Source organism: Barbus barbus (genome assembly GCF_936440315.1).
Source record: "Barbus barbus genome assembly, chromosome: 2".
Lineage (NCBI taxonomy): Eukaryota > Metazoa > Chordata > Actinopteri > Cypriniformes > Cyprinidae > Barbus > Barbus barbus.
Window position 1 is genome coordinate 6,535,725 of NC_136730.1, and position 18,084 is coordinate 6,553,808.

The 18,084-nt window shown below is 38.2% G+C and overlaps 1 protein-coding gene across 1 annotated transcript; it reads right to left on the reverse strand.

Annotated features, from left to right (window-relative positions):
• Positions 1-6,792: 6,792 nt before the first annotated feature.
• On the reverse strand, positions 6,793-10,519 carry LOC306842600 (cornifelin homolog B-like). The gene is made up of 4 exons (XM_079373555.1): positions 10,381-10,519; positions 9,449-9,560; positions 7,173-7,327; positions 6,793-7,074 (listed from the first exon to the last, which is right to left on the reverse strand). The coding sequence occupies exons 2-4, from the start codon at positions 9,540-9,542 to the stop codon at positions 6,952-6,954; spliced, it is 372 nt and encodes a 123-aa protein (XP_079229681.1). The 5' UTR covers positions 9,543-9,560; positions 10,381-10,519; the 3' UTR covers positions 6,793-6,951.
• Between the last annotated feature and the right edge of the window lie 7,565 nt (positions 10,520-18,084).

The following is an 18,084-nucleotide window of genomic DNA, read 5'->3' on the forward strand; positions in this document are numbered from 1 at the left end:
GATGGCTTGTGCTCTGAAAGACAAAACTACTTAAGAATAACTGAAGTAAGCAAGTTTTATATGAAGACAGGAGTGTAACATTAAGTTAGTATGCAGTTCTTACCGAGCGAGAGGAGAGACAGTTGGGGATGACGATGGAGATTAGGACTGAGCCTTTGTGACAATCTGTGTGAGACTTTAAAGAACCATCAGTGACCAAACACACGTACACATGTGTAGAGACAAAAGATTAGTATCACACCATGTCTCCCAGAGTCAGAGCAGGTTAGTCGAGTACATGCTTTTCTTTTTATCGATAGATTTTGGGTGATTACCACTTTTGCTGACGTGAGACTTTGAGACTCATCTTAATGAGACTGTGCACTGATACCGAGAACTACCTATGAGAAAGAAAAGGAAAAAAACAAGAAAAATGCACCACACTCACCAAGATCCTCTAGCCAAATATTTTAAAATTCACTTGTATCAAGCATTTCATCACAATAACAGTGGTAAGATATGTACATCAAATTTTCCAATAGTGCCAAACATTTTTTTCCATTTGTCAAATTATCGGGCTTCACACAAAATATCTTTGTGCATGCAGTATGCATTATGGGAAGTTCATAAAGTAATATTTTTATTTTTTTAATCTGCAAAGATGCATTAAATTCATCAAAAGTGATACTGAAGACATTTATAATGATTTATATTTTAAATAAATGCTGTTCTTTTGAACTTTATCCAAGAATTCAGAAAAATAGGCTCAATTTCCACAAAAATATTAAGCAGCACAACACTATTTTCATTGATAATATTAAGAAATAGTGCCAAATCGGCATACTAGAATGATTTCATAAGGATCACATGACACTGAAGAGTGGAGTAATGATACTAAAAATACAACTGCCATCATAGGAAAAAAATACAAATCATATAAATCAAATAAATGCAGCTTTGGTGAGCATAAAAGACTTTCAAAGACATTACAAAATCTTTAATCCATCAATAACCACAATAAAGTCTTACATGTGCATGTAATTGCATGCTTTTATGGTGGGTTATTAAAATAATGATGGAATATAATTATGGAAAAATCTGTTATGAAAACAGTTAGATACCTACATTGCAAGCAAAGACATGTCTCTCAGGGTTGGACCACCCTAGAAGTGAGACAAACAGGTGTGAGCCTTTTGGGTGATGAGACTTATTTCCATTTGGTGGAATTCACACTATACCATTACTATGACAGAATCACAAATTGGCTTCCTAAATTGTAGCATTTTTAACGCATTAAACCTTCCAATATATGATCCCTAAAACACAATTCTTAGAAAGCAACTCATTCATGGTCATTACCCATGAGAGTCGGCACAACAAATACTTGTTAGATCACTTGTTGATATGCGCTTGGAATAGTTCACCCAAAAATGAGAATTCTTGTACTCATCATCCGTCAGGATATTCCACACAGCAGACAACATTTCGTGAAAATTATACGTTTGAGGGCGTTATAAATGTTGTTCTTTACAACTTCTTGTACTTTTTCCATAAATGGTAGCAATGCAATAAGTTAATTTAATTAGGAATAATGCAAAACATTTAAAGCAGGGGTGTAAAACTCAGTTCCTGGATAGCCGCAGCCCTGCAGTGACAAGCCTGAAGGACTTGATTAGCTGGATCAGGTGTGTTTAATTAGGGTTGCATCTATCTCTGCAGGGCTCCGGCCCTCCAGGAACTGAGTTTGACACCCCTGCTTTAAACCATGCAATAAATTCTCTCCTCTCCAATCTGCTTGTATGTTATGTGTGGTTTCTGTTATATAAAATATGCATATAAACATTCACACGTCTGGCACAAATTCATAACCCTGTGAAACAAATATTTCACAGCTCTTGTGTGCGCAGATGATGCATAATAGAATGTCAGGCTCCCTTTAGTGGTTAACTATAGCAAGATTTAATCCACAAAATCAGAATCAGAATATGCAAGCGTGTGTGTGCGTTTAGTTTGTTTAGACTCGCTGAAGATTGGTCATATTTGAAAAGCCACAAAAAAGTATGTATTAAAAAAATGTAATTCATAAATTCCAGGTTTGTAAAACTAAAGCCAGGTGACAAACAGTATTGGACCAACCGCAAACAAACAAAACATTATTGGTCGAGTTTATGTGAAGCCCTCACTTTGCACTGGACATCTTGCTATCGTGTTTGACCCATCTCTCACTTTTGTTGTACACAGCATTTCTCGTGTTAAAGACTGCATTCCTCCTGTCTGAAAATGCGTGTCTCCGCCGCATACTGCTGAAAGATGCTGAAACTCTTGTTACGTGTCTGAGCTGCCCTGCCCTGTGCCTCAGAGCAATAACATTAGTGCCGTGTTTCAAGCTCGGAAGTCAGATTCCATCACACTACGTTTGTCACGATTACCTTGAATCACATCGGATCTTGTAGAACTTCTTTTAAGCTCGAAAATATATGTGGCCTTTGCATGAGTTTTTTTCTGGTCCTATACATTCAGCGCACTGCCAAGTGCCAAAACAATGTTTGAGTATAAGCGTAATATCTGGCAGATACTTTTATCCAAAGTTACTAAAAACACAATCATTACAGTGAGTTACTCCTTCACAGACTCAAGACTTCTGAATCTGTGCTGCCTCCAGGTTTCGGTTAAACCTGTAAACGTGCGCCACCTACTGGTGGAACTAAATAATCACACAATAATTACGTTGTATTTTTATTATCACTTTTTTTTTTAATTCGTCTGGCTATTAATCATAGTTACACCATTTTTTTCTGCTGTTGATATATAGGCCTACAATATGTCTGTGGATTGTGTTTTGTCCACTATAGCTTTTATTCCACTTTAGTATTTAGTTTTTTAACCAACCAGTAAAGTACAACGCTTTATTTATTTATTTATTTATTTATTTATTCACACATCACTACAGACTTTTAGACATAAACATGCAGTCAGCACAAGGCAACATGACAATCTCATATAAATGTAATGTATGCAGGTCCAGATCTAATGTCATTGAGAAAATGTTGATAAATTTAGGATTTTTTTCTATCAAGTGGGACACAATATATAGTAATATTTGGAGTAATATTGGGTAGAAATATACATATAAAATAATTAGTGCTGTAATTAATCGCGATTAATCTCATCCAAAATAAAAGTTTTTGTTTACATAATATATGTATGTGTACTGTGTTTATTTATAAATACACACACATACAGTGTATATTTTGAAAATATTTACATGTTAATATTTTTATAAATTTATATCATTATATTTTATTTTAGGCTATATATAAATACATTTAATATATGAACATAACATATTTTTCTTAAATATATACATGCATGTGTTTGTATTTATATATACATGCACAGTAAACACTCATATATTATGGAAACAAAAACTTTTAGTTTGGATGCGATTAATCGCGATTAATTGTTTGACAGCACTAAAAATAATATATCACATGGGAATATGTAGTACCAAGAAGTCAGGAGAGAAAATAAGAGTGTTGTTGGGTGGCAGTTGTGTTTATCTAGCTTGACTTATGACAGGTTCACGGGCATCCATTTCCCGAGACATCTGACACCATACACAGGGACAACAACAGAAGGAAAGAAAGCAGTCCTTCGTGATATTACCCTAGAGAAAGAGAGAGATTAATTCACAAATATAAGGGAGGAATTTAGAATAGTTGTTCCTTAACAGTGTGGTTCTGTGTACAAGAAACTAAGATATTTTGAAAGACATTTTAAAAAACATTCATAGGAGAGCCTTTAGAAAGATAAGCATGAGTCCTTACCTCAATGCTGTAACGATGGCGCATGGACACCCTCATCAAACCAAACTGATCAATCAGAGGAAGGAAAAGACACTCGCCAAACCTCTTAGCCGTTTTACACGCAAAACAAGGAAAGCAGAAGAATGAAATGCAACCTATAAATGCAATTCTACTGTTAGTGATGGGAAAACATGAGAATGACAACTAAATGCTGATACTCAGAAGATACTCACAGTCTATTTTATTGCTTAAGTCCACACAGCTAAAGAGTCCAGTACTCCAGTGGTTGGAGAATTTGGGCTGCTGAGATGACATCCTGTGTATTGCTTCCTTTAGAGTTGTTAACATAAATAATTAAAACCAACAAATTAATTGCACATATTTCTGCAATTAATGGTGAATAATCAGTTAACATTATATTTTGTAATCATGGCCTAATATTATGAATACACTAAATTCATATTATACTTATTACAATGTATTTATTAAATGCAGAAATTAACACGTTATTTTCCCAACCCTAGTTTGCTTAGAAAAGCTTGGTTCCATTTCCAGACGCCGTGTTATTGATACTGAATGCCTATTCTTTACTGAAAATACAATGTATAGCTCTTTAATCTGTCCCAGTATAAATTCAGCAACATAAATTCACTGTTGACATGCTACTAAATGACTACTGATAACTAGAGTCTCAACAGATGGACTATCAAAATAAAGTGTTACTGAATTCACCAATCCCAAAAACTTACCTGAGCGAGAACGAGAGGACAGGCAGATTTGTGTTCAGTGAAAAGAATGAAAATCAGCTGTTAAGATATGCACACACATCTCACTTTAAATACTTACTAAAAGTCACATGGTCCATGTTTGGAATGAAGATAAATAATTCCACAGAACACTGAATTACATTCTGTGGAAAAGCTCATGTTTGTCAGTTCAGGGGAAATCATTTATAGGTCAACATTTTAGAACTTATGCCAGAACAAGTGACATATATGTGGTATGTCTTTGACATGCAATGACATGCCCTGCACAGATTTTTCTGTATGCTACAGGTTGTTTGAACACACACACTGCACATTTGTCTTTGAAACCCAGTTAATGTGGTTATCAGAACCCTGCAACGTATCAAATTTACTGACAACCAGCTGCATTTCTTCAGCAAACACATTAAGAATTATTTTAATTATTGCCATTGGAAAATGTAAGAAAAAAACAACACAGGATATGAGTTCATTTTTCTGATGAAGATGGTGAAGTTTTATTGAAACTTTTTATTCGAGTCCATGAAGCACAATGGAGAGATACTGAACCCCTAACATCCTCCACTCAAATTTTTAGAAAAGTTTACCATATGGAAATTAAAGGGTTCACCCAAAAATGAAAATTAGTGCATGTTTTACTCACTCTCAAGGCATCCTAGGTGTATATGATTTTCGCTAACGCTTTATTTTAAGGTGTCATAATCCATAGTAATTACCTAATTAAGTACTTAGTAGTAGCCATTGTACTTACATGAAGCAAAATGTACTCACCATGTAACCATGTAACTAAGTTGTGCAACAGCCTGTAATTAGCCTACAGTTTGTAATTATGTAGATGTAATAGGCAGCTACTGTCACACAGATGTAACAGACCAAGTCTGTTACACAGCTACTTGTACACTTCGGTACAATCTTGATGCACTTTATTTTAAGCAGCTTATGCCTGTGTAATATTCTGTCATTTTAATGTGATTAGAAAGGTATTGCATGTATTTAAGCTGTGTACTGGTGGGTTAAATCAAACTAAGGTGCTGCTGGATACGGTGAAGTACACTTAAGTACAGTCTTGATACACTTTATTTTAAGTAGCTTATGTTTGTGTATTTACAATTATAATTACGTTGTATAAAGTATGCAATACATATTCCCAGGGAAAGCAAGAGCTGATAAAATGTAAAAACTGTAACTTGAAGGCAATGTAAGTCTCTTTGGATAAAAGCGTCTGCTAAATGCGTAAATGTAAATGTAACAATCTTTTGGTTACATAAGTAGCTGTGTAACAGACTCGGCCTGTTACATATGTGTAACAGTAGCTGCCTATTATATCTACATAATTGCAAACTGTAATTACAGGCTGTTTCATAACTTAGTTACATGGTAAGTACATTTTATTTCACGTAAGTACAACGGCTACTACTAAGTACTTAACTAGGTAATTACTCTGTATTATGGACACCTTAAAATAAAGTGTTACCTGACTTTCTTCTTTCAGATGAATCCAATCGGAGTTATATTAAAAATTATTCTTGCTCTTCCAAGCTTTATAATGGCATTCAACAGTCCAAAAGAAGTCAAATAAAGCGTGCGCATGCATAATAAAATGTGCCTCACACGGATCTGGAGGGTGAATAAAGGCCTCCTGCAGCGAATCAATGCGTTTTTGAAGGAAAATATCCATATTTAAAACGTTATAAACACTTTTCTCTCACTTCCGCTAACTGTCGTACACGGAAGCTTTTCCGTAGGATGTATGCATCGGGCACGGCCGGAAGCGCAACAGAGAGAAATCAAAATATAACACCGGTCACAAATTAGAAGCACAAAACGAGGATTTGTAAAGAAAAATGCCATTATAAAGCTTGGAAGAGAAAGGATCATTTTAAATATAACTCTGATTGGATTCGTATGAACGAAGAAAGTCACATACACCTGGGATGCCTTGAGGGTGAGTAAAACATGGGATAATTTTCATTTTTAGGGGGAACTAACCCTTTAAGTTATAACAGTTGCAGTCTGTATGCAGTATGATGTCCCACTGATGGTTCTCACAGTGACCCACACCTGCTCCCATTATATAGCTGAAAACCATGTGTGAGCAAAGTGTGGATATTTGTTTTTCTCTATAATGCCCCATAGTGTAATATGGTTATTCGCATTTTAAGGCAGGAAATTTGGGTATTTTAATACATTATATAGCTTTACAAAGTAGAAAGATTTATTAACGTATACTAAAATGCAGACATACCAGACAAACATCAAACTGTTTTTATTAAATGGAACAAATACAATGGTGCAGATCTAATGTCACTGAGAACAATGAGGGTCCTATCAGGTTACACAATTTGTTACTAGTGCAGATCTACTGAGGAACAGAAAGGAAGTTGTTGGTTGCCCAGTTGCCTTCATTTTGCTCGATTATGGACAAGAGTGATGTTGTTTTCACGGACATTCATTTCTCGAGACATCTGACACCAGGCGCAGACGCCACAGAAGGTGGAATAAACACAATCGTTACAGATAGTACCCTAGACAGACAGACAAACACCATAAGTGCTCCACATTTATATATGAGATATTACTTGGATAGAACAGGGTTTAAAACACAGATTGTGTTAGTCCAAACCTGGATTCCATAGCGATTGCGCACTGATACCCTCATGGCCATTGTTATTGGAGGAATGCATCCAAATCCATCGAGCAGAGGCAGACACAGACACTCGCCATGCTTACGAGCCGTCGAACAGGCAAAACAGGGAAAGCACCAAAACGAGAAGCAACCTATAAATAAAACTACCATTAGTGATGAGAATGACTCAATATGTTAAAGAGTTATAAGAAACATTGTCATTTCACATTGTTTAAATACATTAAGAATACATTAATAATCGTATATTTAAACATGTGAAATGTCAATAGCTTATTTCTTTTATGTATGCTAGATTTGTATATGTTTATGGTAGCACAGCACCATATAGTCCTGTGAGGCACATTTCATTAGGTTGCGTATGACGAAAGTATAACACGACTCTCCAGAATAGGCCTATATTATTTGAATTGATCAACCACACATCAGCAATGCCACTTTCACGTCTCTCGTATCACTTCTTTCAGGAGCTTCAAACAAACTCACTTCAGACTTCATGACTTCAGAGGACTTCAGTATTTATTGAAGTGTTCATTTTGCTAGGCCCATTGTTTTGTACATTATAATGGAATTGTTTTGGAATTCATATTATTAAGTGAATAACCTTTCCAAAAACGCTTCTCTCTGGTGAAACTTTCAAGAACCAGCTGAAAACACACTTTCACAAGGACTCAACCACACCACAAACTTAAATCAATGTACACACACACACACACACACGTTTGTTTCTGTGAATTGTGGGGACTTTCCCTAGACTTCCATTACTCATATATAAAATATAGATTCATTAATTAAAGTTATTAAATCAGTGAAAGATCTTTGATTGACATTAATGACAGCAGGCAGCGCGTTTATACGGCTGCTGTCTCTTTAACACAGAACGCACGCAGATCTAAGAATACCGTAGGCCTACAGTGCTTTTCATTCTCATCTGCTTAGTAGGATAGTGCTTACTTTCACAAGACAAAAAAACCTGACTGTGTTTATGATGATATACTTACCTAGTTTTCTGCATACTGGTCTATAAATATGAAAGAATCAATTTTCTGCAGTGTAAATACATGGAACAGTTTGAGAACGAACACAGAAAATTTTTTTATTTTTTTAAATTAAATAAACACAGATTGGGAACCCGCACCGAGACTGCTGTTTTCGATACCCATGATCAAGTCGAGTTAAGACCTTTTGGGACAGAAGGTAATTTGCATGAAAGACACTGGGAAATGACACACCTTCTGCAGTAATAAACTTCTCTCTGAATTCTTAGGATCTGTATTATCTTTTTCTAATCTTGATGGGTGTCTGTCCTATTGTTAAGAGAATGAGACCTTTTACCAGCCACACCTTTCAAACATCACAGTTGCATTCTAAATAAGAAAAGTGGTTTCGGTGATCTCTGTTTAGATGGAAATGAGGGGAGAGAGGGGGAGAGAGAGTAAACGAAGTGGATAGGTGAGAAGGGACTTCTCTCACATCTCTCAGTGAGATGTCGAAAAAGATATCTGTAAGTTAATGCACTGTGGCCGTCTCAGAAGATCAATGTATCTGAAGTTCTGTAAGTCTTACACAATGTAGCATAAGTTCACACACACACACACACACACACAGGTTTCCATGTTTTATGGGGCATTTGTTCTTTGCTCTAGCCAGTTTTCTCATCTAGCTTTCTACTAAACCTGGTATTGTATAATAAAGCGTCTGCAAAATGCGTAAATGTAAACATTTCCCCTAAATCTTTCTTTCGCTCTGTCTGTCTGCATCACTGCACTGTATGTTAAATGCCTGTATCAAGGATGTGTTTGGTTAAATTACTTAGACTAGATTTGTATATATGTGTGTAGCACTGTGGTCATGAGGTGCATTTTGTAGCAGAATGATAATAAAGTCCATCTTGAAGCTCTAAGCTAAGCAGAAACTATAAAATAATTTATATTCAAAGCCATTTTTAATGTCTCTGTATGAATTTACTTAGTGGGAAGCTGTTTAGTAAGAAGGATAATATATAGTCCACCGTAATTCTCAAAAATCCCAAAATAAAATGACTACATTATTGCTTTCATATGAATGATTCTGGCACTCCTCTGGGTAGCCTTTATACACATATTTAGTGATGTACAATCATTCACAGCTATTTAACAATATTGTTGCATAGTTGCAAAGCGACATTCTTTAAGGAAATACACCCCTGAAAGACAAGCCAAAATAAACAGAAAAGAAAGAGAAAGAGAGAGAGAGAGAGAGAGAGAGAGACTCACATTCTGGTACATCTTGACAGCAGTCACAGATTCCAGAGCTCCACTGGTTGGAGGTGTGTGCCATGACAAAGGGCCTGGGCTGATGAGAAGTCATCCTGTTTATTACGAAATCCTTCAACAGACACAAGCACACACAGTTACAGAAAGATTAAAAAAATTATATATTTTTTTCTAACTAATTAGTCATCGCTGAATCATTTTTTTTTAATGTGAACATAAACTACTGAACATGCAACAGTAGTCAGGGATCAACAATACAAATTCATTTATCCTACAGCTCAGTAAGACCAGTTGAGGTTTATTCCCTGCCTATTTTTCATTGCCATTAGGATAAAAATGCTCTGGAAATAAACTGTCTATCACTAGTTATTCCTGAAATGTTGGCAAAAACCCAGACATTTAAATCAGTGCATAGTGACAATAATGTTCAGTATAACACACTAAACAAAATACTTATGTATATTGTGTATAACATAGTGTAAGTACACTATGTTTGTACTTTCTGTACTGGAAGCTCATAACACCAAGACAAATTCCTTGTGTGTGCAAACACACTTGGCAATAAAGCTCCTTCTGATTCTGATTCTGATTCTATAAAAAAAATCTGATCAACAAATGTAAGATGTGGACCATAAGGCCATTCTTTTTGTTCAGCACTTTTAATATTACTTTTAAAAAGACCTCATATTTTGTCTTTTCTAAAACGGCAATGAAAAACAGTTTGTGTAGAAACAATTTTCACTCAGAAACTGCTAGTAAGTTTCACATACAATTACAAAGATATGATAAGTTACACATTGAATTAAATGTAAAATTAGAAACTGAGAAAAACATAGTATTTTTAAAATTAAATATCCTATAAAAAAATGTTTGTCTTACAGAATGCATGTTAAACTAATGCAAACTGAATAATAATAAAAAACTGCTCTTACCTGAGCGTGAGACTAGAGCGGACGGGCAGATTTGTTCATTCACACTTAAACCGACAAAAGGATGGAGATAAGTTGTTAAGACAGTCCCATAAAAAGACACAAGTAGGTGTGCATCTTAAAGTACTTCCTCAAAGTCACTGGTCAAGTTAGTGATGTGTCACTGCTGATAATGCCCATGACTCTCCACCTGAAAATCCATCATTATGTTGTTTTAACAGGGGCATAGTTTCACTAGAGAATGAAGACTCTTGTTTATCTGTAAGCATATGCATGACAACTGTGGTTTGCTGGTGGCATTAATGTGAAAAAGCATAAATAAAAAAGTTAAAACAACATTGCTCTAGGATATCATGTGAAGAGATAAGAGAAGGAAAGAGCTTTTTTTATTCATTATATAACATGGAACTGGACAGACCAGTTGATAACATCTACACATTCTTTTCCATCATAGCTTAAGTATTGCAAAACAACAGTGAAATTGGGGGAAAACAAACATTTTATTTATTTAATTAAGATATTCATTACTAACTTTGACTCTTTTTTGGGGGGTATGAACGCTGCCTATACAAATTAATTGTCAGACATAACACAATGCTGATTTGCAAAAAGGTGGTTTGCTCACATGCTATAGATTGCTATGAATGACATTTTAGTCATGGTAACAATTAATTATTTTTAAGGACAATATTGCCAGTGTTACAGAATAGGAACTCAGACAGCGTGACGTGAGCGGGTTTTATTGACAGACTTGAGGTTAAGCAATGAAACAGGCAAGCGATGATTTGCAGATTCTTCGGTGTTCAGGAGGAATGGTAACTTGGATATCCTCTTCGAGACACAGAACAGGAGTAACCACACACACCTCACCGACACAGGGGACCAGGAAGAGACTCGGGAGCTTACAGACTTGGGATCGCTGGAAGACACACTTGGGATGAAACACAGCAGGTAAGTAGACAAGACGGTAAGTATCGAGCATAGAGATATGATAGCTATAGTAGTCCTCTTCGTAGGAACGATTCACGTAGTATGGTAGAAACATTGTAAGGTTGTAACATTGTAACGAGACCGGACACTGGAGTGCTGTGAGGTGTGTATTTTTAAGGCTTGGCTAATGAGTGAACAGATGACGTGCAGGTGTGCTCAATCAGTGGCTAGGTGAAAACAGGTGTGTGAGTGCATCGTGACTGGTGGAGAGATGACAGATCCGTGACATTACCACCCCCTCCGGGAAGGTGCGACCCGCACCGTAATAATTACATCGGGGAGGGGGGGGTGGAGGAGCGGGCGCTAGAGGACGCTCTGGAGGAGCGGGCACTAGAGGACGCTGACTCTTGGGGCTGCTCTGGCAGCGTGGACTCTCGGGGGCGCTCTGGAAGTGTGGACTGTCGGGGGTGCTCTGGAAGCATGGATACTCGGGGCGCTCTGGAAGCGTGGACTGTCGGGGGCGCTCTAAAAGCATGGATACTCGGGGGCGCTCTGGCAGCGCGGACTCTAGGGAGTGCTTTGGAAGCGCGGACTCTCGGGGGCGCTCTGGCAGCATGGATTCTCAGTGGCGCTCTGGCAGCGTGGATTCTCAGGGGCGCTCTGGAAACGCGGATTCTCGGGGACGCTCTGGAAGCGCGGATTCTCGGGGGCGCTCTGGCAGCGTGGAACTGGACGGAACCAGCAGGGACACAGGAGAGCTGGACGGGACCAGCGGAGACACAGGAGAGCTGGACGGGACCAGCTGATTCATAGGAGAACGCTTACGAGGAGCAGGCACTGGAGGGCACTTGCGAGGAGCTTCTACCAGCGGGCTTGCCATACTTTCTGATGGCGGGCTTACCTCACTTTCTGCCGGTGAGCTTGGGTTGGCCGCGAACGCCTGTGAGTTTGGGAGACGAGGGGAATGTGGGCTACCGCCGTCAATGGGGGAGATCCCGGGAGGAACTCCGACTCGGGATCGAAGACTCTCCAGACACCGGATGAGCGTCTCCTTCCAATTCAGGTTGGAGGTGTCTGGGAGCTTCGTGCGTTGATGGTATGTGATCCCAAGCCGAAACAGGGTCTTGAGGTATTGGTCTTCTAGGGCACTGGAGAGGGCAAGCGGCACTAATGCCCTTGCAAAATTCAGCGGGTCAGGATTCGAATTCTATCCATTCTGTATAGGGTCCGGTCTTCTGTTACAGAATAGGGACTCAGACAGCGTGACGTGATGTGAACGGGTTTTATTGACAGACTTGAGGTTAATCAATGAAACAGGTAAGGGATGATTTGCAGATTCTTCGGTGTTCAGGAGGAATGGTAACTTGGATATCCTCTTTGAAACAGGAGACACAGAACAGGAGTAACCACACACACCTCACCGACACAGGGGACCAGGAAGTGACTATTAGTACTTAAACACATATTAATTCTGTATTCTTCATGACCATATTCTGCATCCCATAATCCTAAACTTAACAACTACAACGACTACCTTACAAGCTGTTAATAACCAGTAAATGAAGAGTTTGAGGCAAAAGTCATAGTTAATAGTGAATATGGGTTTATCATTCTAAAGTGTGAAAAAATAATTTAGGATACAAATGATCGGTTATTGTCCAGCAGTGTACTTAATGTGTTATTTTCTTCTGTATGTCACTATTCCCTGTATGTAGATGTTTCAAACACTGCTTTATTTGCTATAGACAGAGGCAGAAGTGAGAGTGAATGAGGCAGAAAGTTTCAGTGAGGCTTCAGAGGTAAAGATTATTTACAGCATTGTCTATGATAAGATATGTCTTTTAACATAGACTAATCAGACTAATGTATAATAGAACAGAATAAAGAAGTATGTGAATGTGCAAGTATCCATTACTGTGTGCCATGTACTGTACATACAACACTCACAAAATACAATCTGAAATATGTAAACAATAGTACCCTTATAAGGACATCTTTGTAACTTATACTCAAAAAGGTGCACATTAGTACATTAGAGTACCAATATGTACCGGAATGTACAACTATGAAACTTTTTGGGGTAAATAAGGTACAAAGATGTGCTTTTAAGGGTACTGTCCCAGTGACAAGCTGTTGTATTTCTTTCTTTCTTTTTCTTTTTTCTATCTTTCTTTCCTTCTATTTTATAATCATATATAATAATATAATCATAAAGCATATTAAGCAAAAAGGTATGATTAAAAATAAAAAAACGGTTAACTGAAAAAAAAACAACAAAAAAAACAGGTATAACACTAGACATTCCGTCCCCCCACTTTTGAAATGATGGCTACGCCCCTGCTGTGAGGTGTGTGTTTTAAAGGCTTGGCTATTGAGTGAACAGATGACGTGCCGGTGTGCTCAATCAGTGGCTAGGTGAAAACAGGTCCGAATGACAGATCCGTGACTGCCAGATGAACTTTGACTCTAAAAGATGTAAAATTCATTCAGGACCAACCAATGGTCTTTAATTTGCTGAACACTGCTGGAGGATCCAGATAACACTATCTGTCAGTGTTTTTGGACTTGGTAACTGGCAGATTTGTAGTTGGTCCAAGCTGAATAAATGCCAAATGTGCATCAACAGCTTATAGTAGAACTACTTAACAGGGTCATATGCTGTTTTACCTTTAATACATATTCAGTCTTTCCTGTCCCCATGTTGTTTATTCATTTGAAAGAATGTGGAATATTTAGTCTTAAGAAAAGAATATAATTGATACATCAGCAAAAAAAAAATAAAAAAGAATAAATAAATAATAGTCAACAATAGATATGATGGTAATGAATAAAATGATTAATGATTGACCTTGTTGACTTACAGAAAACTATTTTAAAACACAAGAAAGCAATTAATTTGTCCACTAACAATGTCCATCTGTAGAGTGTATGTATGTACATATATTTTTTTTTTAAAGGAGACAGTTTTGACATAATAATTCATGTGAAAGAACTGTATAACTTTTGTTTAGATTATTATCACTTTAATTCGTAATATTTGTTTTAATTTAGATTTTTCATTATTTTATACGGGACTATAAAATAACAGTGAAATGTATGGGTTCATGCAATTTTCACAGTCAGTTTATAGTTTGATTATATCAATTAATCTTTCTTATAATAAAATGCGGAAAATTAGAAAAAAAAATATATGTGTAATCATATTACAAGAATGGGCAATTATGAGTAAATTTTGTTTACCGTAGTTGCTTTTAATTGAACTGAGCTTGTCAGACTAAGCGCCTCTTGTCACGGTTCACTCATTCATTGCTTCCTCCTTGTTCCGTAATTCTGTCATGTGTGTGTATGTGTATGTGTGGGGGCGTGGCCGAGCCATCACCGCTTACTACACTCAGCTGAGCCTCGTTAGCGGCGCCAGCTGCAGCTCTTCAACACACCTATAAATACTCACCAGTTTCTCCTCTCATTGTCAGATTGTTGTGGATGCCTTCCTGTGCTGTTCTTGTGCCTGTTCCTGCTTCGTTCTCATCCGTTCCGCTGTCTTGTGTGTTAGTCGATGTCCCGTGTCGGTGTGGCTGTGTTCTTCGTTCCTGCCTGGATATTCACTCACCACCTACGGATCCGACTCTTCACCTCCATCCAGCCGTGTAGTCCATCAGGTTCCTGCGTCACTCATCATCATTACATTCCTGTTTGTGTGTGTTCCATCTGACGAACAATAAACTGTTTTCACCCGCACTTGCTTCCTCATCACTTCCTTGCCATGACACCTCTCTCAATAGCTAGTCCTCTACAGTTCTTCCACCCATGCCAATCCCACATCAAGTCTGCCAGCTTTTTCCTGAAATAAATGTATTAAAGTTTCAAACACATATTTATGATTTGATGTTAGCTCAGATTTTAATAAGTGACTGTAACTATTTTCATTATACTCTGAACTGAGATCAATCTGCTGTGATCAGAAGCAATCACCCTAGATGAAATGCACATAATCTAGATCCACCAGCGGTGTGTAATGGGTTTTAGAGGATGATAAAGAGCTGGCATTGGTTCGCACAGCTGCCCGTCTGTTAATCTCAGGGATACCAGGACTGCGGATAGCTACAGCCATAAAAACAGTCACTGCACACATCACCCTGGGGAATAACACACACAGAGAGAGAGTTGAAATGATGTAAAGATGCCAGAGTCATATTAACATCCTGAAAGCTAATACTGTTTTGACACATCTTTTGCAGACTGAATGAATGACCCCACTCTCAACTCTTGTTTTTGATATTTCTGTGAAACATTACCTAAATCACAAAAAAATGTAATCCATCTCCATCTAGTGGTAGAATGAAATACACGCATGTCAAAAGCATTTCACTTTTCTTATCTTTGTCTCATCCTACAGAGGTAATTCACCCAAACAAAGAGAGAGAAACTAAATAAAAAAATTCAGTTTGACATTTTTAAGTGTGTAGGTAAAAAAAAAAACTAAAAAACTGCACTAAGTGCAAATAGCCTAGCTATAGATTCTATTTACATTGTTAAAATAGCTATTTATACTACTTATTGCAACTAGTGGCAATTATCTGCACCTCAGTATTGTAGTACATTATAAAACAGTACGCAATAATAACGTATTGAGTGTAATTTATAGTTTTAATTCAAATTAGGCTATTAAATAAAAAAAGAGGAGCGTCTTGCTGCAGCCTACAAGATCCAGATCCAACTCCTCCCACCTTACATATACCTAAACCTACCCATCTCCACCCCCTGATCCCTAAACCCACCTCATCTCCACCCCTAAACCTACCCATCTCCACCCCCTGATCCCTAAACCCACCTCATCTCCACCCCTAAACCTACCCATCTCCACCCCCTGATCCCTAAACCCACCTCATCTCCACCCCTAATCCTACACATCTCCACCCCCTGATCCCTAAACCCACCTCATCTCCACCCCTAAACCTACCCATCTCCACCCCCTGATCCCTAAACCCACCTCATCTCCACCCCTAATCCTACACATCTCCACCCCCTGATCCCTAAACCCACCTCATCTCCACCCCTAAACCTACCCATCTCCACCCCCTGATCCCTAAACCCACCTCATCTCCACCCCTAAACCTACCCATCTCCACCCCCTGATCCCTAAACCCACCTCATCTCCACCCCTAAACCTACCCATCTCCACCCCCTGATCCCTAAACCCACCTCATCTCCACCCCTAATCCTACACATCTCCACCCCCTGATCCCTAAACCCACCTCATCTCCACCCCTAAACCTACCCATCTCCACCCCCTGATCCCTAAACCCACCTCATCTCCACCCCTAATCCTACACATCTCCACCCCCTGATCCCTAAACCCACCTCATCTCCACCCCTAAACCTACCCATCTCCACCCCCTGATCCCTAAACCCACCTCATCTCCACCCCTAAACCTACCCATCTCCACCCCCTGATCCCTAAACCCACCTCATCTCCACCCCTAATCCTACACATCTCCACCCCCTGATCCCTAAACCCACCTCATCTCCACCCCTAAACCTACACATCTCCACCCCCTGATCCCTAAACCCACCTCATCTCCACCCCTAAACCTACCCATCTCCACCCCCTAAATGTGGATCCAACCACACCCCCTGAATCTTGTGGACTGCAACGAGTACTACTTGCAAAAATCACACGCCTTACCATCTACACCACTGAAACTGAGGTTAAATATGGTGTCTTATTGCAATGTTGACTATTCCAATCACACGTTGCTGGGCGGAGTTAGTGTAAAAAGCATTTGCCAACAAGGCGGGCTAATTGCACTTAGTGTAAATAGACCCTCTGTTGAATTTTTACTTCTAAAGTACAAACGATGTTAACTGATGGTCTTTGGTGGTACTTAGAGGAATAGTTCACCCAAAAATAAAAATTTGCTGAAAATTTACTCATCCTCAGGCCATGCAAGCTATAGATCAGTTTGTTAATTCATTGGAACAGATTTGGAGAAATTTAACATTACATCACTTGTTTATCGGATCATCTGCAGTGAATGGGTGCCAGCAGAATGAAAGGCTAAACATTTGATACAAACATCAGAATAATCCAAGTCTTGTGAAGTCAAAAGCTGCATGTTTGTATTAAACAAATCCATGATTAAGATGTTTTTAATGTTAAACAGAGTCCTCTATGCATATTATTGCTGTCTCCAGTGAAAAAGTCATTTTTATCTGAATCAGGAGAGAAATACGCACAGATTCAGCACCTTTATAAAATCCAAATCTGTTCTACACAAATATGTCAGTGGATTTTAATGTAAGAGGGCAACAGGGAATGGAAAAGGGCTCAGAAAATCACTCTGAATCCCTCACATCCAAGTCATCCCCTTTTTGAACTTTTGCCATCTGGCCGGCGCTACAGAGCCACAATTACCAGGACAGCCAGGCACAAGAACAATTTCTTCCCCAGGCAATCCAACTTATGAACAATTAAATGCCCCCCCCCCCCCCCCCCCCCCATTATGCAATAACAATGTGCAATAACCTTATATTTATTTGCTACCACCTCCATCCTTGTACATCCCTGCATCTCCTTCTATTCTATCCCATTCTACTATCATCTATTGCACTGCTGTATATACAATCATTTATGTTTCAATTATTATTTTTTTCTTTTTCAATTTTTTTGTTTATTTATATTTATATATGTGTATTTTTTATTCTCATCTTATTTTTTATTGTCTGTGTGTCGTTGTTGTCTCTGTGAACTGGAAGCTTATGACACTAAAACGAATT

Coding starts and splice junctions, on each gene's coding strand:
- LOC306842600 (XM_079373555.1), bottom strand. CDS start 9,542: ATGACTTCTCATCAGCCCAGGCCCTTTGTCATGGCACACACCTCCAAC. Junction 7,328..9,448: donor CTGTCAAGATGTACCAGAAT/GTGAGTCTCTCT, acceptor TTTTATTTATAG/GTTGCTTCTCGTTTTGGTGC. Junction 7,075..7,172: donor GCAATCGCTATGGAATCCAG/GTTTGGACTAAC, acceptor CTGTCTGTCTAG/GGTACTATCTGTAACGATTG.